Genomic DNA, 23,937 nt, shown 5'->3' with positions numbered 1-23,937 from the left:
ACAATCCTCTATGGACCGCCCCGCCCTCCGACAGCGTTGAAGTACCAGAACAGATCAGGGGAGCAAGGTGATCTAATTAAGACCGGATGCATAATTATCCAGGACACATCTCCCTCCGCTTTCTGTGCTGCTGAAATTCAAATCACCGATTCTAGGTTGTTACCTCGAAGAAGTCCTGAGGCATTTTACAAATCTTTTGTCAACTGCGATTACATGAAGCACTGGTTTGGGAGAAACACGCGTGGAACGGGGGCTGCGCCGAATGTTTGCAGATGAATCCTGGAGGATGTTGTGGGGGACACGTGGAAGATCACACAGTTTCCCTGCAATAGCAACATGATTCAAATGTTTAAATGGTCAGACTGCCGGCGGACACGTCTCTCCGATGTTAAGCTACATTAGCAAAAATGAAAGGGAAAACATCTAGCGAATATCTCACACTGTGATGGATGTTCCCTTTTCTAATAACACTAGTCCAATGCGAAGGTGCCTGAAGCCTGTATTCTCTAGAATGTCCAGTAGAGGGCGACTCCACTGGTTACAAAAATAAGTCAGATTCTATGAAAATGACTCAATCTATCACTTGATTTATAACGTCAGTAAACATATTCCTGCGCTTATGGTCTCAATCTCTAGTTTCTAGCTTCTCCAATACAGACACAAGAGGTCACAGGACCATTCTGGTGTGTGTTTTTGTGTCTTCACTCATCATTGGGGTTCTTCTCTTAGTTTTTGTAATAAAGAAGATGGAATGGAAGCAAATTTACATACAACTATGGTCCATAACAAAATTTCAGAGGCACAAATAAAAGTTGTCATGGATTCTCTTACCTCTTTAGTCTTATCCATTGCCTTTAAGATGGCAACGTTCAGACTCTCCAGTGCTGAGAGGACATTGAGATACTCCCCCAGGTGCTGAGAAAAATAATCTAACAGCAAATAAGAAAAAAACATGTCAGTGCCATTGCAATGTCATAAAAATGACATTGATTGAATTTATTCAGAAATTTAATGTTGAAAACAAAATTTTAGATGTTGCTATGGCAGATTCCAATTAAGACCATGGTGATGGTAATGAGGATATCTTTGTAATGAGTAAAAATATCCACGTTTAGTTTCATAGGCAGGTCAAGTGTCAATAACACTCAAAGATTACACCATGTCGTGAAACTGACACGGTTGTCTTAATCCTACTTTTAATCACCTAGTGTCATGATTCATTTGATAATAGATCAAGCCAAATCATATGAAGAAACTGTTATACATATTTATGTTGCAACTGATGCCGTTTACAAAATTGGAAAAAAAAATGTTTTTAATTAAATCACAGTAAACAGCTGTTAAGCATTAGTTCTTGGTTCTTAATTAACTATAATCAAGTCAACTGACATGACACAAGCAGCAACATGATCCTAGGTTAAAGGATCGGCAAGATTCAAACAATGTGCCTGACAGAAATTCAAACCATGACAATGTAACACTTGGTCGAAAGAACACAATGCAACGACGGATAGATATTTGGGGAAGTAAATCGGAAGTAAGAGTCAACTTGTCTTGACGTCAGATGGAAAAGATGCCATTCCCTTTCAATAAATTATGCAGCAAGTTTTATTCTGCGTACTACTGGTATTTACAGGTCCCTGCCCTATTTTCTCTTCACTTTATTTAGGTCAACTGACTCACACACACACACACACACACACACACACACACATGCATTTTTTAAGATGATAAGAGAAAATAGAGGTCAATAGACGTGTGCCAGATTTTCAAATATTTCCAGATTTCAAATCGGAGCTGGAGGTGGATGGTTGTGGTGCAGCTTGGGGTGCATACACTTGCTAAATAATAGCTGGATCATTTGCATTTCTTTGGATAGTTAAATCAGTGGATTGATACCAGTCCCATGATAGCTCAGCAGCTGTTTAAGCTTAGCTTAGCACAAAGACGAGGAGATAGCTGCCATGCTATGTTGGTATGTGGTTTTTCCAAAATACCGTACTGTTCCTTTCACATTGCTCATGCAACTTATCATGTGGAACATATGGATCCACAAATGAATGAATAAATAAATAAACACGTTGGTGAATTTTGATGGCAGATATGAATTAACCTTGAGACACTAAATCAGACAAAAGCACTCTCCCACCAACCTGATAGCTTGTCAGTTTCCAGATTACTGCAGGAAAGAGCAACACAAGCACACAAAAGAAGATGAATATATAAATGAGATAAATAAATAAAGTCTTGATAATGTTTATTCAAGAAAAATCAAAGTTGTGCTGCTTGTGATTGCTTGCTGGTTGCTCCAACACGTGTATATCATAGCATTACAAAATACGTAGGATTCCGGTGATAAAACCGTACAAAGCCCCAAAATCTGACATGCTTGTTCTTCTAAGGAAATTCATTTTCCTGCACTTTGTTTTTACACAAAGAAGGTCTCCGGTGAAAAAAGGACGTTGAGGCAGTTATTCTTCCGCCCTTACTTCGGTGCTGCAAACGCATTGAAATCGATACTTCTTTGTTCACAAGTCGTGGCAAGAAATATTTTCATTGGAGGCAAAACTGATCTCAGCATCGCAGTCTGATAAAAGCAGAACAATTAGGGAAATGAAAGGTTCCCCTGTTGCGTTAATGGCATTTACAGGTATTTTTCACTCTCCGGTACAAGACGATGAGAGAAGCTGATTAATGGGAAGAGAGCGAACACAGCATATGTGCATATTGTCATGTCTCCTGGAATTCTAAAGATGGCGGACATTCAACGTAACATCTCATGTGTTTTCTTTGAATTTACACCTTCAAAGCATTTAAATGCTGCGTTTAACTTCAATCATGACCTATCAAAATGAAGAATATATTGGTTTCGAAAACAAATAACCACTTCATCTTTATAACGTCAACGTAGGTACCTCTCTTCTTTCCGCCAGAATTTAATTATCTGCCACTGTCAGAGGCAACGGAAGTACGAATCTACTGTACAACCAATCACGTTGCAATCTCTTATCTCTAATCTCTTATGTTGGTACAAATGCAAAGACGTGGAGAAATGCAAACTGCGCTATGAATACAAATCCCTAATCTACCTAAGACAATAGAGATGATTGGCTTTAGAAAAATAGAAGAAAACATAACCTTTTCATAAACCACTACAGGGGAGAAATCTTTCTTTTTCTTGTATGTGGCTGCAGTGAGTTGAACATTCTCTGCAGACCAGTGATTTTTGCAGCTACCCTGAGGCCGATTTCTTCGATTGCAATCTTGGCAGGGTGGGTTTTTAAGCTCGCAGTACTTTGTGTCCAAAGGATCGGGGTAAACATTAATTCAGCCGGCTTGAGTTTGGTCGCAGGGCTCATTTTTTTTACTGAAGACGTCCCTCTAGCTGTGAGGCATTTAGCTTGTAGCTGATAAACACAAAGGAACACATCAACTGTGAGTTCAAGTTCAAAACACCTACTGTTCAGTGTTTTCTTGTGTGCGTATATGAACACGTTTTCGGAAGCAATTTAGTACAGCACTGATATAGCAAACTCACTTATTTTGTCGGCCATCTATGGAGAAGAAAAGCTCCTGTAGCTCCTCGGTGGTCAGAATCCCATCCGCAAAGTAAGTGTTGAACTCTTCGAATGACAGCTTTCCATCATCTGAAACACAGGGGAAGTCTACATTATTACAGAGCCACAATAACAATGATTATAAATATTGGTGATGGCAGGCACTCAAACACAAGGCCTGTTTTAATGTTCAACGTGTATGTGCAAGAACTGCGCTGAAAAAAGTTGAAGAGCCCTCATCCTTAAAACGGCTCCACAGACAATAATGTGCAGAAATTTGTTGACAAAATAGAACTGTTAAAATGTAAAATGGCAGCAGGCGGCAGTTTTGTACCTTTCTCCTCGCACTGGTTATCGTGAGCACAGCTTGTTGTGACAGACATTGCTCGGAAGAAATCAATAGCAGAAGATAAATAGCCTGGTTGTCGCCTATGAAGAAGTGATGGCTCTGTGAGCCTCCTATCAATCTGTCCGCTGGCACCAACTCCACAGATCGGTCAGCAGTTACACTCCCCGAGAGAAACTGCTAGAGAAACAGTTTTCGTCCTCGAAAAAAGGAGTCCAGACCAACAGAGAGACTGGTATCTATGGAGATCTTTTTTGAGTCATGACAGACAAACACTCCGCACTTGAGTGAGGAGTGGGTCTGACTGAGAGTTCGTCCACTGTGCGTCCACCTGCACCTGCACCGATTGGACGGTACCAGCTGTATCTACACTCAAATGTATACAGTGCTTTATCATCTATTTTAGATTGGACCACAATTTACAAAAATGAACATGATGCTGTATTGGAGAAGACTTGAAATCAGAGATTGAGACCATCACCAAAATGTTTACTGACGTTATAAATCCAGTGAGAAGTGGAGCCATTTTCTCATTGTCTTCAATTGAAACGGACGTCTTTTTGCAACCGGCGAGTCGCCCTCTGCTGGTGATTTCAGAGAATACAGGCTTCAGGCACTTACGCATTGGCTTCATTTTCCAGGCCCGGTGACTTCGTCCATTTTCATAAACAGTCTACGGTCTGACGCGAACAATCTCGTGCTGCGTTCTTCATATGCAAACGCCAAACCGGACATTTTCCGGAGTTCATATCTAAAACAGCTTTGCTGTGAAGGCGTGTCATTGCTGCACCCACACACAAAACTATCAGCGCTCATGTGTTTCATTTGGCTCTGGCTTTGAACCTTCCCCAGCGCAGAATGAATTTTGGCTTTGTATTGCCTTTGAGTAACCTGCCCAATTAATGACCTTGTCCGCAACATGCCACGTGAAGATGAGAGCAGTTCAATATGCCACAGAGTTCCAGTTGGCAGAGTCAGCGCGTGTGAAAACTCAAGGGCGAGCATGAAGACCATCTGTTCAGCTGGAGCCTGCTTGACACTGCTCGTCTTTACCTCTGACCCGAATGCGTAATGTGCTGCGGCGAGACAAAGCCTGGCCCCTCAACACTTTTTTTCAGACAGCGTTTTAAACTTCCTGCTCCTTCCTCTGTTTTTTTCCACCAAAACCAAAAAGAAAGCGAGATTTATTGAAACGTCTTTTGTGCTTCTCCACCTCTGTACATTGGAGCGGTTCATCAGCATTTTACACCACAACAGTTTTGCCAATTGGTATGCAGAGCTGTATGAAATCCTTTGGATCGACACATTTATTCACTATTCATCGCCTTGTAATGTTTTGCTTTCTACTTAATAGAAGAAAAAAAAATGCGCATGTTGGAGCAGAGACTGAGCTCCTGGAAAATAGATTTTTTTTTCCTCCTCTTAGGTGAAGGCCATTGCCTTTTAATACAGATTTTATGCGGAGCAATTTGCAGAAAACTACATCATATGCATTATAGTCACAATAACATTTTAACCTCTATTTCCCTTTGTTGATGAACTTATATTTTTGTTCTGAGGTCCCTCTACAAGGCTCTTTTCACAGTGTTGAGTTGCATGAATGTGTTGGTGAAAGCCTCCTGTATCTGGGGTAAAAGAAAATCAGACAGGCAGCAGTTATGCTCCGAGGTGACACTCTTGATAATCATCTTGATGGACTGATGATGACTTCTGGCGGTCTTCACTGTGACGGTCCTGGGTGAAATGTCTTCTCCATGAAAGGGGAGGACCGCGACACACACACACAAGCTTTGCTTTACCTCTTCTATTATTATTAAAAGGAATTATGGTAAAGGAAAAAAAAGACAAGTTTAATTGTTAGATGGAAAACACGGTTTTCTTAGCGTGTGCATTTTGAAGGTCGTGTGTTCTTTGACAGTGAATGAGGCTACTTGAATTTCTAATTTATATCCACAGAGCCACTGATTACTGTCCACATTGAAAACTACCGGTTTGAATTTGGAAACCCAGCATTCGCAGATAACCGATGTTCATCGGGTTTGCTTCCACATATGAAAGTGACCCCAAAACACCTTTGGTAATGACGGCGTTTTCTTCCTCAAAACCAAGTGGCGACCCACCGTGAAGTCACCCATTAGTTTGTGAACTCGAGTTCAGCCTCCTTGAAAAAAACGTGAGAGAGCAATAATGATTCTAATCTCCTGCGTGTTCTTAAGGGCCGACGATGACAGATGGCATCAAGAGAAACAGCACAGTAAAGTGGTGGTTGGGGGGGGGGGGGGGGGGGGATTAGATGTTTGTTATCTTAAGACTTATGCCTTTCAGTCTTTCCTCACTTCCAATTCATGCATCCCCACTTCAATCACTTTCGTGTCTTTTGATGGCTCGGTGAGATGATGGAGAAACACTTGGGAGGTCATTGTTCAGTCGAGTATCATTGTGAAGTGATGTTTATGATACACAGCTGTGTTGTTCATCACTGTTGTCCTCCAGCACAGGTTGTCTTTTGATATTTATACAGCTAAACATCTTGGCACCGACCTAAACTTTCTTTGGATTTTAATCTAAACAGTTCATAGACTCTCTTTTTCGCTCAGAGTTTGCATATGTTCAAATGATGGGATCATACTGTTGTACTTAAACTGCACATCTCTAAAATGGGCCACAGCATTTATTTTTCTAATACTTGTCACGTCCCGTCCATGTTGTGTTTTATTAGGAATTTGTTACATCGAAATGTCACCGGCTTTCATTGGCTCTAAATCACAGTCATTTTAGAGCAGCTGCAGTTTCCAGATGTTCAACAGATTCCCAACCCAAACCACAGCTGATGCCTTTAAATTCAAATGAACCAATCATGCAATGGCCCAGTGACACATGAGGAACCTTGAATTCTCTAAGTAGATCAACTATTCCAAAAAAAACAATCATAACATACACATTTAAGGCCTATTTTGTGACTTATGAGGCTCACGTTATTCAAGCTATTGTGGAAATTGTGGATGCTCGTTAGGTTCACAAATCACGTTGAGTTTCATCCACAATCTTTTATGCAGGAATGAGGAATAAAGTGTATAAGGAAAGTGACCTTAAATGACTTCTGCTTGGCATTACATGTAAAATACAAAAAAATATTTTTTTTGTAATTTTTCTTCAGGCGGACATGAAATCTTTCATTTATGTTGTGTTCCATCTTCATTTACTCTGACCCAATAAACATCCATTCTTCACCTCTGCTGAAATATCACAGGTGTTGCCTTTAAATAGATACCAAGATTATTCATATAGACCTTGTAGTCGCAGAGATATACTCTTTCCATTTTGGGCATGTCATTTTCGAGCAGGGATCTGCAAAAGGGGCCTGGAGCATTGCTAGTTTGTAAAAAAAAAAGTCTGACTAGTCTAATCAAAGTGCTCAGAGTAATCTTGAGTAAACAAGAACCAAATGTGCAATTGAGGAAATCCTGTAAAGTAGGGCACAAAGTAGGCCACACTCTAATCTCTCAAAAGGTTATTCCCATCGCAGCGTCTATTAGGTGGTTTATAAATTCCCACAAAAGCAACGACTATTAGAGAGCTGGGTCCTGTTTCTTTAAGCTCTTATGGAATACTGTAAACTCAAGTCCTTTTCCCCTTCCTGGTTATTCTTAGCATCAATGCTCTGCTTAGGATGTGTTCCACCAGGCCATCTGTGAGGACGTCTGTGATATAAGCTGCCTTTTAGCTTCTATATCCTAATTTAAGCCTGTATGCTGCTTTTAGACTACACACTCTACTGCTTCTCCATTCTCCAACTCACTAATGGTCTGAATCTGACTGGTCTTTTTTCCTCCGGGTTGGTTTAGGTGTCAGGCAAGAAGAGGGTTCATTAAGGAGACAGAGAAGAAATTAACTCTTCAGCTTTCAAAATGTAAAGTGCGTTCTATATCTAAGGGAAATCTGTATCTGGACGTCTGGAATCTGGATCAGGAAGACAAATGTTTATCAGCAAAATGTCAGGTTCTGTCTTAAATCGAGTGCTGCCCTGTGACCATTCTGCCAATTAAGTTAAAGTCGGGGTTATGTGAGATGGCTAATTATTCTGAGGATTTCATGCACACTGGTGATGGTGAATATTAAACCATTAAAGGCAGGATGTGCTTGCAGCCCAAAACTTCAAGGACATGAATATGATTTTTTTTTAACAACCATCTCGACTCAAGGTTATTTTTTTTTTCTTCCTTTTTCCAGAGCTTTCCACAGTATGAACTAATATGAAGTTTGCTCACTTCTCATGGAGATGGGCCTTTAAACATATACGCGTATGTTGTTTTGGGATTTTTAATTGTCAAATTTGAACGCTGTTTAATGCTTAAAGCAATGTTTTTTCAGTCAATTATACACCGTATCATCACTATGATACTAAGTTAGCAATCATGCACACTTTAGCACACGTGGAGTAACATAAGTGTTTACTTGGAGACTTGGAGTATTTCCGAATGGCAGAATGACAAACAAATATTCCTTCAAACGCGGCCGCCAAAAGCCAAAAGCGATCCAACGGGTGGATCCATCCCCGGCCCTCCCTATCCCAGGATTAATTGTGCACCGCTGACAAACTGTCTTGTACGATGGTCAACTGCAGCTCCATTGCTAGGCGACAGCGGCAAGGGCGTAACATGCTGCTGATGCCGATAGGATATCTGCCGTAGACCAGACCGTCTCATTTCGCTTTGGCCTTTGATTAAGGATACCCACCTCCCATGAACGCGTAGACCGTGGCCGTCCTCCAAAAGGTCCTGAATTGGGACACAGCTATTTTATCAAACCCACCCCATTTTAGTTAAATGGTTGTGATTGTGACTGTCCCATCTCGGCACAGATGGAAATCGCTCTGAATCTGAGGGGGCAGAGAGTGAATAAACATGAGCCCACTAATTGGTCTGGTTTCCAGGCTAAAGGCCGGTGGTACTTGTTACTGACATATAAATAGCCGTGGACGTATGGCACATTATATTTTCTTTGTGTTTTCCTTTCACCAACACCCCTCCTTCCTCCTCCTCCTTCTCCGCAACTGGTGCAGCTGAGCTCATTATGCTATAAAATATGACAATGAATATATTTGGCTGGAGAAACAATTCATCACGTACAAGACTCGTCATAGTGAATGCTAAGAGCTCCTGAGAAGTAATTGCTTCGTTGACGCATTTGTTGATTGCGGCCCCCTGTAAATGCAACCATGACCCAGTGACGTGCAATTTCGCCTGACTTGCTTTGGCACCTTGTTTCATCTTGGACAGATATGAATATCTTTTTCCACAGGGCATCTGTCGCCGCAGAACCACAGAGGAGCAACGAGGACATTAATATTACAGCAAGGATATTTTAAATCTCATGTGCAGCTGCGAAGAAATTTTTCTTTTATAAATATGTGATGTCAGGCAGCTTTCACACATAGAGAAAATCCCAAGATTGTTGGGGTTCGTTTTCCTGTGAGTGCAATGTTAGGACAATGTGACAGGAAAATGGAATGGGTCTTTTTAGGTCCATGAAGGGCATCCAAGGTTTGATCGCTACAACCTAAAAACATAATTGACAAAATTTCAGATTTCCTAAATATTGATATTGCACGGTTCAAAAGAAGTGTCAGCCGTCAGCCCTTCCTCACAGATACATACCTTCAGGGTACAGAAACAGAAATAACTGCAAATAAAATATGTATCTTGCCTCAGCATACGTTGACATAAGTCACATTACATTTGTAAACAGAACCCAGTCATCTCCGCCTACACACTGCGAGAGAGGTGCTTTATTTTGTGTGACACAATCCTCAGGTCAACCCTCAATTGGGTACTTTTTGGAGCATGAAGAGGAAAATTTGGCGCTTCACTTGAAGAGACATTCGCGAAAATCCCCTTTGTTCTGCGCCCAGAGTGTCTCAGGCACAATAAGTATAGCGCGGGGCCAACAACAAGCATGCATCGTGACAAATTATGCACCACCGAACATGTATTGTACGGTTTACTCACCATTTTTGTCTGCTCGGCGGAAAATCTGCAAAAAAGAAAAGAGAAAGGAAACAAGGTTATTTGTTCTATAGTCAAAAATCACTGAAGGGATCCTTGCAGTAAGCAGGTACAGATTTTAAAACTTCATGGCAGATGCGACATCTGCCGTACAAGCTTCTTTTTTGTTTTGTCCTGCTGCATTGAACAGAGCCGTCATATGAACAAGGACAATGACAAAGACGTGGGTCATGTAAGCTTGAATGCCATTTGGTAGTGTGCGCGTCAATTCAAAAACAAGCTCAACAGTTGTCACTTCTGAAGTGAAAAGCAATTTCAGAAGAAGCGGTGTAAAGAATAATGGCTGTGTTACTAACTGATCTGAAGACAAACTGCATGTTGTTTTACAAGCCTCTCAAGTTCAGAGCTCTCTCCACGGAGTGAATTCCCATCTCAGGTTTACTCTCGTTTTTATCTCTTTTTCTATCGCTCTCCTTCTTCACCTGGTTTTGTTCCTCCGCTGAAAGGATTCTTTTTTCTCCTGTGAGGTTGAGTTGTTTTTTTGTCAATTGGGGATAGGTATCAGGAGAACGCTACTCTCTTCCTTGTTGTGGTTACGCAAAGGGTGTTAGAATTCCGTTGTGCAGAAAATCGAGTCGTAAAAACAATGCAAGGACGCAGGCGTCGCGGATAACACGAAATTCGCCTCATTCGCTTCGCTCAGTCGAGTTGAAATATTCAATATGCTATTTCGCAAAATATTCGCGTCATGCAGCGTCGTGGACGCCAATTAGCCTTGAGATTCTCCCGATGTCTCCGATGACCACATCCGACAAAGAACGGGAGGAGATATTTGCAGGTTGTGTTTACTCGCGCAAGTAAATAAAAGTGACCCTGTGGCCAAACTTTCTCGAGGATTAAAACCCCAAAATTTGCTTTGTGTTTGGTGTGAATGCAGCATTATAGGGGATTGGAACAGTGTGGCTGGTGTCATATTTCTATCACCATTACACCGTGCAATCAATTTTAACTGCATAAGAAACGTGTAAACCTAAAACTTGCCTATTGCAGCTTTAAAGTCAAGTGTTGCTTTTAATAGCATGGTGGCCGGACATTCTGCATCGACTCCTCCTCTTTTAATACATGAACCTGACCTTAACATTCTATCTACACTGTTTTGTTGAGCTTCTGCATATGGTGCATGCCGGTAAACCTGTTTTTCCTTCAGTCAGCAGTCATTTCTTTTCCCCCTGAGGCACTGTAACCCATCCTAGGAACATTTTTACCCGCCCCCCCCCTCCCCCCCCCACCTCCCTGCTCGATTCGGCGTAGAGCGGGTACAGTACTGTTAAACTTGTTTGGTGTTTTGCAGTGTCTTCGGCCGCTCCGGTGTCAAGAGACGATAGTGCATCATTTACAGCGAGCTCAGAAAAGGTCAGAGCTGCTTCCCAGAGCGCTGCTGTTCTGACGGCCTGGTGGCAGGTGTTAAAACAGTGGGCTGACACTCTCGTGTTTTTGTTAGTGCTTGAGCAAGAGATTAAAAAAAACCCTGACCTATTATTTTGTTGCATGTGTCATATTTTTCTTTGTGTTGAGATTGACTAAACGCTAATGTCTATTTCTTTTCATCTGTTTTTTTTTTCTCCCCTCCATCTCCAGCAAAGAATACATAGGACATTAGGACAGAGATGTGAGCGAGAGAGAGAGAGATGAGCCTGCGAAACACACAGAGCCACTGGATACACAAAACAAAGACATAAAAAAAATGCAGCCAACGATGTGGATCATAAAAAACCACCTCCTACAATCACTGCCAGTATCATTAATTGTCACCGGTCTTTAAACAGGACTTTTTTTTTTACCCTGGGAATCCGAGCTGTTACGACGTCTACACCTCCAACATCACTTACTGGCTCATCACCATATTTTCTGTCTTATTCTTATAAAGAATAAAAATATGTTTACATGAATTAACATCCTTCATTGTGCTAAGAAATCCCTCAGTGTGTGTGTGTGTGTGTGTGTGTGTGTGTGTGTGTGTGTGTGTGTGTGTGTGTGTGTGTGTGTGTGTGCATTTTTTCCAAATCTGCAGTAAACTATTGAAAATCAATGTGTGCCACTTAAAATTCATCCACTGGCATTATCTCTGACAATCAATCAGAGAATTTGTGCGCTCGTTTCTAGCGGATCAGTTGACTTTGTTTAGGCCAGCTTAGCACCGCGGACGCCGCGGGAAATGTCACATAGCAGCAAATAATAATATTATTGCTTGAAACAACTGTTGCACAACTGTCCCTCTCTTCTCTCTCCCCTCTCCCCCATTTCTCTCCTCTCACCCCAACCGGTCGCAGAAGATGTTCCGTGGTTTAGTGCTATACAAGTAAATCTGAATTGGGAAAAAAATTGGATTGTATTGTGTGGAATGATTGGGCAACCTACAGGGCCGAGTAAGTAAGTACGGTAATCAAACCCAAGATTAGCGTGTGTTCTTGTCAGGCTTCAGAGTGTTTAGTATTTCCCAATTTTCCCATTACTTCCCTAGACACACCGGTTCATTTTCATTTCAAATATAATTATGTGAACCGTCAGGCAGAGCACATCTGTTTGTCTGTTTGATCTCTGACAACAGAAAAACTCAAGACTTAATGCGGAGGCGCTCTGGTGCGGCATGTGCTCTGTTCAGGGACAGAGTGTGCACCACCAACACAATGACTGTTATCTGCAGGAAATGTGAGTAATGCGTAGCTTGTTCAGACAACGCTGTCTGTGCATTAGTGACTGAGTAGACGGAGAGCTGTCAGATAGAAAGAGCTCCGATTTGGACACATCGTTGGCCTACCAGCCCCAGACAGTACGGGGTGGATGGATAATTACTTTATCGACGGAGATTCTCTATACCGCAGTACCGCGGGTTTATAAGGCAGCGGGTGTTATTGGTTTAAGCTCCACTTGGGGTAGGTGCATCAGTGTGTGTGTGTGTGTTTGTACGTCAAGGGGAAAAAAACAGTTTAATAAATTAACCTGACATCACCCTAAAGTTGAATCTATTGATCTGATTTTGTAATATTATGCGATAAGAGGGATTTGTGTGTATCTGAGGTGTTTTTCTGTGTGTGTGTGTGTGTGTGTGTGTGTGTGTGTGTGTATTTGTGTGCAACAATGAGAGGCGAAGCCCCAAGCAGCCTCAGAAACTGTCTGACAGAGCTTAATTTATCATGCGGAGGCAGCAGCTGTACACACACACACACAAGGTTGTTACATTGATTTATGTGAATTTACTTTAAGGTCGTTAACCGTATCTTCTACTCGACTAACCCAAGCTCCATCAGTCTAACTAACTTCAGATCCCCAACACGAATAATACACACACACACACACACACACACACACACGCACACACGCACACACACGCAAGACACTGTAAATGCTTTTAAGGCTAATAACGAGCACGTGAGAAGCACAAATAGCAACTTTTCACAGGGATGCACACGAGTAAGACGGTGGATGCACTCACATCATGAAAGATAGTCAGCCCCTGCCCGTCCCCGTGAAGCGGCTGCTGCTGCTGCTGCTGCTGCGCCCGGAGATGCTTCTGTTTGGCGGACTGCAGGCACATAGTGATCAGCTCCGTACAAGCCAGCATCTTGTCTTCTTTTTCTTTCTCTCAACGCGTCGACACGCACCTTGGTTACGCAGGTGGCTCGAACAGCAGAGGAGGCTGAGGTGAGTTGAGGTGAAGGGAAGGTGGTGGCGGCAGGTGATGGAGAGACTGTGAAGTCACTGCTCGCAGGCTGGGGACTGAGAGATGCTCTGCAACTTGTGTGTAGCTGCGCCGAGCTGAGTCGCCGGGGGCTCCTCCCCCTGCTGCTGCTGCTGGGGCCGCTGTGATTGGCTCGTTCATCCGCGCATCTGGATCGAAGTGTTTGATCAGAGGACCAAAATGCTCCCCCCGGTCTCAGCCTCTCACATCCGTTTCCTATTCATTTACTTCCGTTTCATGCATAAAATCTCATTATACAAATTGTGAGAACAAAACTTTTTAGTGAGCCGTTGACTCTAATCTCACTGTTGAGGTCATATCTAGCCTTCGGCTGTTACATGTAAAGTTAAATACCTGAATGTTACTTACAGTGCTGATGATGCTTCATCATGTGAGAGGCAACTTAGAGCTGTTGAACGATCGTTGACCGACACTGCCACCTGCTGGATCCTGGGAGTCAATCTTCTGACCACAGATCATATATAAAATATAAAAACATAATGAAGGATTTCAGATTCATAATTAAAGAGGTAAAAAATTAATCGACAAATGATTTTGAATTCATAATTCCCCCTAAAGAACAAACAAAGGTGCAGACAAGACGTGCAAAGATTGAAAAATTAAAAATAAAATTGCAATTACTTAAAATCATGTTTGAAAAAGAAATGTTAATGTTGCTGTTGCTGTTTTTTGTAGCAGTATAAATATGAACTTTGTAAACTGGAAACTATTGAGGAGAACGACGAGGGGCGGGGCTAGAGCGAATCCTTAAGTTTCCTCTTCCTGGACCTGAGTCCCTTCTTTCACTTTCAGTTCTATCTGTCCGCGGCGACAGCTACACGCCGCGACAGACGAAGAAGAAGAAAACGCGTAACTTGGTCGCGAATGTCTCTTCTAGTTGGACCTATAAACGACCTTTTAGACACTTTTGAGTGGAGCAGGCTAAGTGACAGTTGGACGCGGACAGGAAGTCGCGTGGAAGCTTGTCAAAACAACAGCAGCTCTGTTGTGTCGTAACCGCGACACATCTCTGTGTTACCTGTCCTTTCAGGTGTGACCATGGCCTCCGAAGATGCACCGAAAGTCAATTTGAAAGAGGGTGAACAATCTCGATTTACTTTCAATGTTGTCATGAGAAATCTAGATCTTACATACATACTCCCTTTACAAGATTTTTCATTAATTCTTTATCAGTGAAACTTATGTTTTAACTTTCACTTGTGTCGCTGGTCATTACCTGATCTGCGCGTCATCAGTGAGCCGGAAGCGAGTTCAACGCACCCGGGATATGTCTGCGTTAAATCTGGTTTGACTTAAAGCTACAGTGTGTAATATTTAGAAGAACGTATTCACAGAAATTTAATATATTGTCCACAATTGTGTGTTCGTGTATGTATAATCACCTGCGACAGAGAACCGACGATTTTTCGTCAACTTTGAACGAGTTAAATATAGTTACATGAGGTGGACCCGACAACCGAGTACGTCGCCATGTTTACTACGTCGTGTTGTGCTGCGTTCTGGTTCCACTGCGACTCGGGAGGTTTGGAAAAGATATCACCACCTTGACCGCACAGAGTTCCGAGATATAATTTGACGTAGCATTAAAAATATGGTTGCAGAAAACTGCAACCACATTCGCGTTGAATTTCCAAGGCTGCGGGGAACCGGAAATGGAATTAGCGGTGCGCCACCATAAAATGTCCCCGTCCGATGCTCAATTAGTTGCGGTTTCCGGTTTGCCAGAAAAGTACAAAAAAGAGGCGGAGTCGTGAATTACTGTAATCCACTTCGTCAGAACCATAAATAAAGTTTTTAATATGATACGTAGTACAGGCCCCCAGTTGTTTTGACTAGTCACAATTGGGGCCTGTACTAGGAAGCAGGATTTGCATATGGGGGTAACTTCAGGTTGGACTCTGGGTTTTCTGTCCTACTGAGCTTGTTCTCGTCATACCGGGGATAAATCACAATGGTAACTCAATGGCTTACCCGCTCCAGAGCAGGTAAAGTGATAAGAGATCAATGCCAGTCAACGGTCCAACTACGAACAAACAATGTAAAACCAGTGTCATCATTCTACAGGACCCTGACTGGGACAAAAGAGTTTAGAGTAACGTGACAGAAGATATTGAGCTCAACAGTGGCCGCCCACTTTTAGAATGGCTCCGGTTCGGGAAGTGAATTTCACGGATTCATAAAATCTGTATATAAAGAGTTTTAAGCCTGGATCCAAGCCAACTAACCAAGGGATGGCTTAGTTACCATACATTGTGTTAACATGCGTGTTTGTTGACATAACCAAATAGTCAGAAATGAAATATAATATCAGTAATACAAATTAGCAAAGTTTTTATTCGTGTATGAATGCCTGAAACTAATAGTTTTGTTTTCGTTAGCTTAGAAATAGTCCTTATAAATCATAGGCGGTTCCATCCTCCACAGAGACTGCCATGTTGCACCACCATGTTTCTACAGTAGCCCAAAATGGACAAATGGGGAATCAGCCTAATTAATTATTCTTTTTTTACATAACTCGAAGGCCACTGTAGGTCTTCCCACACACTTGGAAAGCAAGTGGCGAGGTGAAGGGTATTCAGATGGTCGTAACCAGCAATCTAACAGTTTGATGCCACTAAAATCCTGCACACTGGTCCTGTGAGCGTGCTGATGGTCACGTGACACAAAGGATACAAACTCTCAAACCCTTGCTTCCTTTGTAGCGGAGGAACTCGCCCTGTCTCTGAGCGACGCCCTCAGCAGCGGGAACGCCCAAGAGGCAGTCAAACTGTGCCAGAGGCTGTCACAACTGTCCGTCCCGGTGTCCGTCAGCATCAGCAGTCAGGCCTACCCTCAGGACTCCATAAGGTGGGACATAACTGTGTGCGTGTGTGCGGTTTCTTGGTAGAAATCGGATTCTATGATGCAGAAATGAAAAGAAACAAAAACACTTTGTGTTCTATAGGTTGAGAGTCGGAGTAGAGGATGCCCAGTCAGATACCTACATCCCATTGTCCATTATGGTGTCTCCTGACATGACAATTGCACAACTCAAAGATCAGGTACTGATGTGACAGTGATGCTGATTACCAGACTGTAAAACCTCCTGGGTGATATAAACACTAAACAGAGCCATGATCGGTTAATTCTGACCTTTTACCTGTTTTTTTGCTATTTCCAATCAAACATATTGCATACTATAGTAGGTGGTAGAAGCTTAATGGGTGTTTGCTACTGTTGAGAGGTTTTATATTTCTAATGGGGTTCTTTGCAGCATGTAATTCCGTAATATACAGATTTTTTTTGTGACACAATTTTATTGTTTGTAAATGAATGCTGATCGCAAATACAGCACATGCAGACTTTTTGATATCGTCAGTCATGATAACAAGTACGCCTTGTTTTTTTCCCCTTTAAACAAATGTTACATTACAGCTGTGAATGAATGATCCGTCTTTACCCAATTTCCTCGCCACAGATCAGTCACGACTATGGGTTCCCGCCTTCGCTGCAGCGCTGGGTGATCGGCAAGCGGCTGGCTCAGGACAAGGAGTCGTTGTACAGCCACGGCATCCGCGAGAACGGGGACCAGGTCTTCCTGTTCATCCTCTCCGCCGAATCTGCTCATCTGACACGGCATCTGCACAAACTGGACCAGGAGCAGCAACGCATAGAGGGTCCGCAACATTCACTCACTTACGCACACACACATTTCACACACAAGATCACGGCTGCATGCATTAATGCAATACATTATATTTTTTTGATATGAATAACAAACTACCCTGACAATACTCACCAGTTACACAAAAAAGATTATTGTTATTAAGAAGACAATACAAGGAAACTGTCAATCTTAGGTCAGTACTGAAACTATATAAAGGCAAGGCAAATTTATTTTATGTAGCGCCTTATGATCTGTGTATGATCCGATGATGGTCATTGGAGGTGCTCTGCAGAAATAAAAGAAATGGATAAGAGGAATGAATAAAAGCACAAATTATAAAATGGGTAATGTTTAATTAGTGTAGGATTAAGTGATAATGTTAAGCAGTTTTCATCAACTTTTTAAAACAGCAAACAATGTTTTAGGCAGATTTGATATCGATGGCAGCTGGTTCCAGCAGAGGGAAAGATAGTGGCTAAATATCATTTCAGAAATAGATTTCGGGCCCTGACCATTTAGTGCCTTTTATTTTTAAGTGACAATAATGAAGACCTGAGAATTGGTGTAATATGTTCTCTTTTCTTAGTTTTGGTCAGACGTCTAGCAACAGCATTCTGAATCACTTGTAACTGTCTAATGATCCTGGTGGGAGTGTTAGTGAGGAGAGCAATGCAATAGTGTTGAGGTTCAATACCCGTCCCTCGAAAGAACTGTACTTTCTGTTATCGCTTGCCGCAATTGCCGGTGGATTAAAAAAAAAAAAAAATCAACTAACCGGTTAAATAGAAGTTTAACGCTTGGATCATTTATTCGTAGGCATCGTGGAGTCGATGGAGTCAATGCAGCTTTTACCCAGAGGGCCGGGCGGAGGTGGTGGTGGAGAGAGGGCAGCTCCTCCTCCAGAGCCTCGACACACTCCTCTGCCTACAAAGCCCCCGACCGCCACTAAACCTGCTGTGCTTCCTAAACCTCGGGTCAGGATACAACCTCTTTATTAGACATTTTGTCTGCACTGTGTCTGAGCCTAAAAGTATCTTAGAATTTTTGTTAATTTTTCCAACTATTATCTTTTAGTTCTCAGAATTTTTTATGACTCATCCGTTCTATTTGCGGCCTTGTGAAGCACTTTGTTGTGTGGATTGTTATTATTATAATTATCGTTATTATAAAAGCATACTGAATGTTTGTGTGTGTGTGTGTGTGTAGTTGGGCTGGGCCTGTGCCAGGTGCACCTACGTGAACAAACCAACGCGTCCCGGCTGTGAGATCTGTGGAGGGGAGCGGCCAGAGGATTACGAGGTGCCTGCCGTCTACCAGCCGGACAAGCAGGAGGTTCTACGAATTCAGCAGGAGCAGCTGGCTGTGCTGCAGTATCAACAGGTAACAGTGCCGTTGCTCATCCAACCAGAAGTCCTGGAACGCTTTTCAGCCCGTTGCCAAAATTCATATCCAAGTTCGACCCAACCGAGGCCACAGATTAATTGAAACATATGGTTGTTGTGTGGTGACTGTCAGCAGTAGAGCTGCAACACATTTTGTAAATCTAAAGATGAAGCCTTGGGGAGTTCAATCAACAAGCTAGAAATTTAGAATTGGAAGATGCAGGACCAATAGATGTCGTGTATTCTCTGCACAACTAAGTCGATTGATACATGGAAAAGTAAACATAGAACCACCAGAGTAGAGTCTCATTCAACTGCCATGAGCTGTGTGACTTTTAATCTTCTACAAACATAAGGTTATGATCTTAATTACAGCCCAACCAATTTTTTTTCGGTTGGCCGATTAAAATAATAATAATCAATTAATAATATGAGCCTTCAGCAATCATAGTTTTTCCCATTCGAATACTTTACAATGCTCTTAGCTCTCGCTGGGAAGCACATGAGGCATTGGTTGCAGACAAACGGTGCTGCGGACTCACAGTCTCACAGTGTCTTTACGATAAGAAATGGCACATCTATACCCCCGATTCCTTATTTTCGAGAGTCGCGTTTTTGTTTGTCCTCCGAGAGAACAATTCCAGCCCTTTACAGGTGGGGCCGATGTATCGGGTACTTTTTACTCCTTCATATCGGTATCGTCCCGGGCTCCCAAAAACCCACATCGGTCCGACTCTAATGTTAATAATGAGTCTCTTTGTCGTGCATGTATCTCTCTCTTTTTACCTGGGGGTTGAAGGCTCGGCAGGAAGAACGAGAGAAGAACTACCTGTACCTGTTGGCAGCAGAAGAACAAAACCTAATACCTAACGCTATGGCGACAGACTGTCCCATCTGCTTCTCCACGATGGAGCCAGGACAGGGCATCGTGCTCAGAGAGTGTCTACACACCTTCTGCAGGTCAGACAGGAGACGGCATGAATGTGATAGAAGTATCTTGTCTGTCTTTTGCATTTCCACATTTGTATTTTTTCGTGTGTGTGTGTGTGTGTGTGTGTGTGTGTGTGTGTGTGTGTGTGTGTGTGTGTGTGTGTGTGTGTGTGTGTGTGTGTGTGTGTGTGTGTGTGTGTGTGTGTGTGTGTGTGTGTGTGTGTGTGTGTGTGTGTGTGTGTGTGTGTGTGTGTGTGTGTGTGTGTGTGTGTTCAGGGAGTGCCTACGAGGAACAATAGTGAACAGCCAAGATGCCGAGGTGTCGTGTCCTGACGAATGTGACAGCAAGCTGCTGGACCGAGAGATCCGAGCGGTGAGACAGTCGATGGGGCATAATAGCAAACACTATCCAGACTAATATATGATTCTGGACAGATTTTTTTTTCAGTTGTTTCAATAAATAATGTTTACAGAAAAATTACAATTGTTTCCTTTTCTCTTTAAAACCTCCTATGAAATGTATGAACTTGTACAAAAGTATGAAATGGAAGTTAAGTCAGGCAGGTTTCCTTTTCCATGTCATCCATAAAGGGACATGGGCCATAAGAGCACATATATGATAAGCTCCTATTTTGAACTTGTTACGTACTTATTGTTATTATGATCTTGTCAGATTGAGCAACCGGAAAGCCTATGGCATATCTAACAAGTTTCTTTTTATTTAAATGGTGATGGCCGTGCATCATGTCCACACTCACACTGTTCTCTCTCTCTTTTCTTATCGTCACCTGCATGGTCCTGGACGCAGCTGCTCTCAGACGAAGAGCACCAGCGGGTGCTGGAGTTGCGCCTGAGCATCGCAGAGAGCCGCGCCGAGCACAGCTTCCACTGTCAGACTCCCAACTGTCGAGGGTGGTGCGTCTACGAGGATGAGGTCGACGAGTTCGTCTGTGAACTCTGCAACGAAACCAACTGCATTCTGTGCAGGGTAGCTTCATGTCATGTTTCCTGTGAACCGAGGAAGGTGTTCTTTTGTGTAGGAGTGTATAGTCGAAGCCTCTAACATGAAGGGATTTTGTTTTTAAGGCCATCCATGAAGGCATGAATTGCAGGGACTACCAGGATGACCTGCGCATCCGAGCGGAGAACGACCAGGCGGCTCAGCAAACCAAGCAGATGCTCGAGGTAGGTCGCCCCCACAGCTCTTTGTGAAAAACACGGCGTCTGATAGCTTCAGGCAACAAAACAGGCCCGTTCTCCCGGGCGCTCACAGGTCGACGTGGATTGAGTAGCATATGCAGGACAGTAACAACCTTGCTTTTATCACGTCTGTTCAAGAGCATAGCTCTTCATGTGCAGGACGACACATTTGAAACTCTAAAAAATGAACATTTACATCAATTTGCTTTGAAAAAGTTACCACAACATGCAGATTTCATCGAATGCATGTTGTTTGATGGCCTGTAGATATTCTGTAATCAACCCTGAATAAAAACTGATTTGTGCACCGCTTAATAAACGGACGCTCGCCTCCCAGGTTACTTCTTTATCCCACAAACCGAGTTAAACTGTCTCCTGTTGTCTTTAATATAACTAATAAATTCTCTTTCCTCTCTATAACTGTAACTGTAGAGTACATTTGGCATTTACTTTGGATATGTCAGTGAAATACTCGTTGCACCAGCACCACCGCAGGCTGGTTCTTAACTCATCACTTTTTAATGCTGTTTGTTTTGTCCACCAATTTTAAAATATCTTTCGAGCATCTTCTATTTTTTTGTGTGTGTGTGTTGCTTGTTGCTTGAGTCTAGTCGTATTTTTTGGATGCATTACCATCTTACACAACTTCACTGTGTTTCACCATAGAGTATGCTGCAGAACGGGGAGGCCATGAAGTGTCCACGGTGTGACATCGTCGTCCAGAAGAAAGACGGCTGCGACTGGATCTGCTGCTTGATGTGCAAGACGGAAATCTGCTGGGTCACCAAACAAGCTCGCTGGGGACCAAATGTGAATACGTGCACACACACGGAGCGAGAGATGAACACACTTTCACACAGAGTTGCTTCAGTGTTGAGTGAATCTTACCACATCACATGAACAACCAGTGTCTCAGTGTCTGTGATAAGCGTTCAGCTCAATTAGGACATTCCTGCCTTTTATTTGACTTTTTCATAACTTCCAGACTTTGAGTTTTATTCAACTTTTAATTCATATTAATTTCACATTCACCACCCATTTCTCACTTTTCCTACTTGCCTTTTCTAGATCATTTTATTATTCAAATAAGTGCTGTGAAAAAGGCTCATTTTGTATTTGAGCTTCTGACTTTTTCTCTTTCCATTATTTTTTTTACAGGGCAGTGGCGACACATCGGGCGGCTGTAGATGTAGAGTCGGTAACAAGCCTTGCCATCCCAACTGCCACAATTGCCACTGACACAAGCGCACGAGTGAACATATACAGTGCGCGTGCGTGCGTGCGTGCGCGCAATGCAGCTGCAAGCACATACACACTCTCAAGAAAAAGGGCCGCATCACATTCAGCAAGCTATGCACCCTTCCTGCTTTTATCTACTACGTCTTCTGCAGCTGAGGATATTAACTGCCATTTTGAGAAAATGAGCCACAATAATGTATTTTTGTGTGGAATCAACGCTTAATGTATACACGCCAATCTTATTTCGACAGCCATCGTGTCGCGTTTACTCGAGTTTGGCTTCACCTCAAATAAGTGGTTTTAATCAGGAAAGCAATAACCAAATGTAACACTTTCTTACCTTTGCAAGAAAAAGGCCTGTGCTCACACTATATGAATAGTTCATAAAAAAGAATTCCCAATCTTTACCTATGGCTACAATTAATTAACTACAACTAACAATGTTAGTTTCCTCCGCCAAGGAGCTTATGTTTTCATGCCTGTCTGTTTGTTAGTTTGTTTTTCAGCAGGATTATGCAATTATTGAACGGTTTTCCACAAAACTTGGGACATGGGCCACCAAAGAACCCATTACATTTTGGCTCATGGAGAGAATCCAGGAATATTTTTTAATCCCTTTCTCTTAATATTGCAATGTATGGAATTTTTTACCCAGCGAATAGTTCATGGGTCTTGATGATAAATCAGGCATATTTAGGGGACTGATATCGATGAATGTGCAGCTTAATATAATTTAAGGGGGCAGTTCTAGTTCATAAGTATTTTTTGACATTTTCTACAATGTATTTGTCAATTAAACGTCATTGATAAGTGACGAAACATATTCATCTGTAATGGGAAATTTAAGAAATGTTTTTTTCTTTCAGTCGACTATTTAGGCTGCAGTGAAGGATGTTTGACATGTTTACACTGAATCAACGTGTTCATAATGTATAACAAGGTGCTCTAGTGCAATTCATGGCTTTTTAATTGAGATGCTGTACTTGTTTTTGTCAGGTCTCTTTGTCTGTAATTCTTAAGTCATCATCCCTCAAGCCTTAAATGATGTATTATAATATATAGAATATATTTTGTTTATGTGATGTATCTACAGAATGAAGTTTGTTGGGTTTCACCATTACTTGAAACATGTCTTCAGTCATCTCATTGGATAAAATTAAAAAGCTGAACCTTGAAGATCGTCTCGCTGCCTCGGTAGCAAAATGCAACTCGCCATTTTTATAAGCACTTTTTTTTCTTCCTGATAACAACTAATGTATAGAACAAAGTTATTTTTGTTCTACTTTTGCCAGGCTCAGTTATAAGCATTCATCACACATTAACTGTTCTTTGTCAAGGTTTTTCAAAATGTAAACCTGAACTTCACATTTTAAAACCTTTTTTTATGCTTTAATATTAACATATTAAGTGTAATCATATGGGTGTACCGTTACTGTAAGAAATGATGTAACTACAGGTCTTAAAATGGTCAAAAAACCTTTTATAGGAAAAAAGATTTCATTGTAATGTAATCAGGTTAAATATGAAAATTCTAGGAAGGTTCACTTGGATCCTTCCTCATCTAGAAAATACTGTATCTATGCTGCAAGAAAATGGTTTTCCTTTAAAGTTTCTCTCCAGTCAAACATGTCTTGCTTTTTTTTTTAGAAACCAGGAGCCTCAATTGCACAAACACAGAATAGACTTTCTAGTGAAGTAAGACACGGCTTGTGTCCGACAACTTTTAAAACAAAAAATGAAGTGTATTCTATCTCCTTTTTGTTATTTTTTTGGTGGTAAAACACATTAAACACACTATATTATTCTGAGCAGAGCATTTTTTTGGGCTTACGACATATCTGAAGGATATTGTACTTTGAAAACGTGCACATG

The 23,937-nt window shown here is 42.0% G+C and overlaps 2 protein-coding genes across 8 annotated transcripts in view; one reads left to right on the top strand and one right to left on the bottom strand.

Annotated features, from left to right (window-relative positions):
* The window catches only part of necab3 (N-terminal EF-hand calcium binding protein 3), a 28,125-nt gene extending 12,816 nt beyond the window's left edge, over window positions 1–15,309 (bottom strand). The window contains exons 1-7 of one of the 6 annotated variants that reach the window (XM_047332770.1): window positions 14,885–15,309; window positions 14,017–14,112; window positions 13,402–13,796; window positions 9,912–9,936; window positions 3,539–3,647; window positions 2,154–2,179; window positions 832–929 (exon numbers count right to left, since the gene is read on the bottom strand). In XM_047332770.1, coding sequence (XP_047188726.1) covers window positions 832–929; window positions 2,154–2,179; window positions 3,539–3,647; window positions 9,912–9,936; window positions 13,402–13,530 — 387 coding nt within the window. In that variant the 5' untranslated portion in view covers window positions 13,531–13,796; window positions 14,017–14,112; window positions 14,885–15,309. Of the gene's footprint in view, window positions 1–831; window positions 930–2,153; window positions 2,180–3,538; window positions 3,648–9,911; window positions 9,937–13,401; window positions 13,875–14,016; window positions 14,113–14,884 lie in introns of all 6 variants that reach the window. The other 5 variants (XM_035632050.2, XM_047332771.1, XM_047332772.1 and 2 more) reach the window with 5 other exon arrangements.
* On the top strand, window positions 14,449–23,690 carry rbck1 (RanBP-type and C3HC4-type zinc finger containing 1). Of its 2 annotated transcripts, none has more exons than XM_035632053.1 (12): window positions 14,449–14,698; window positions 16,371–16,515; window positions 16,613–16,709; window positions 17,126–17,324; window positions 18,131–18,288; window positions 18,521–18,694; window positions 19,496–19,656; window positions 19,903–19,999; window positions 20,435–20,614; window positions 20,713–20,811; window positions 21,493–21,636; window positions 21,985–23,690. In XM_035632053.1, exons 3-12 carry the CDS (start codon window positions 16,668–16,670, stop codon window positions 22,063–22,065), a joined length of 1,335 nt encoding a protein of 444 aa, XP_035487946.1. In that variant the 5' UTR covers window positions 14,449–14,698; window positions 16,371–16,515; window positions 16,613–16,667; the 3' UTR covers window positions 22,066–23,690. The 2 variants fall into 2 exon arrangements, with proteins under 2 accessions (XP_035487946.1, XP_035487945.1); XM_035632052.1 differs by having other exon boundaries at window positions 14,449–14,746.
* Window positions 23,691–23,937: the final 247 nt, after the last annotated feature.

Source organism: Scophthalmus maximus, chromosome 6 (assembly GCF_022379125.1).
Source record: "Scophthalmus maximus strain ysfricsl-2021 chromosome 6, ASM2237912v1, whole genome shotgun sequence".
In the NCBI taxonomy this organism is placed as follows: Eukaryota; Metazoa; Chordata; class Actinopteri; order Pleuronectiformes; family Scophthalmidae; genus Scophthalmus; species Scophthalmus maximus.
Note: the sequence above shows the minus strand (reverse complement) of the source record. Positions and strands in the feature narration are given on the sequence as shown.

Coding starts and splice junctions, on each gene's coding strand:
- rbck1 (XM_035632052.1), top strand. CDS start 14,707: ATGGCCTCCGAAGATGCACCGAAAGTCAATTTGAAAGAGG. Junction 20,000..20,434: donor TGGACCGAGAGATCCGAGCG/GTGAGACAGTCG, acceptor TCCTGGACGCAG/CTGCTCTCAGACGAAGAGCA. Junction 21,637..21,984: donor AAGCTCGCTGGGGACCAAAT/GTGAATACGTGC, acceptor TTTTTTTTACAG/GGCAGTGGCGACACATCGGG.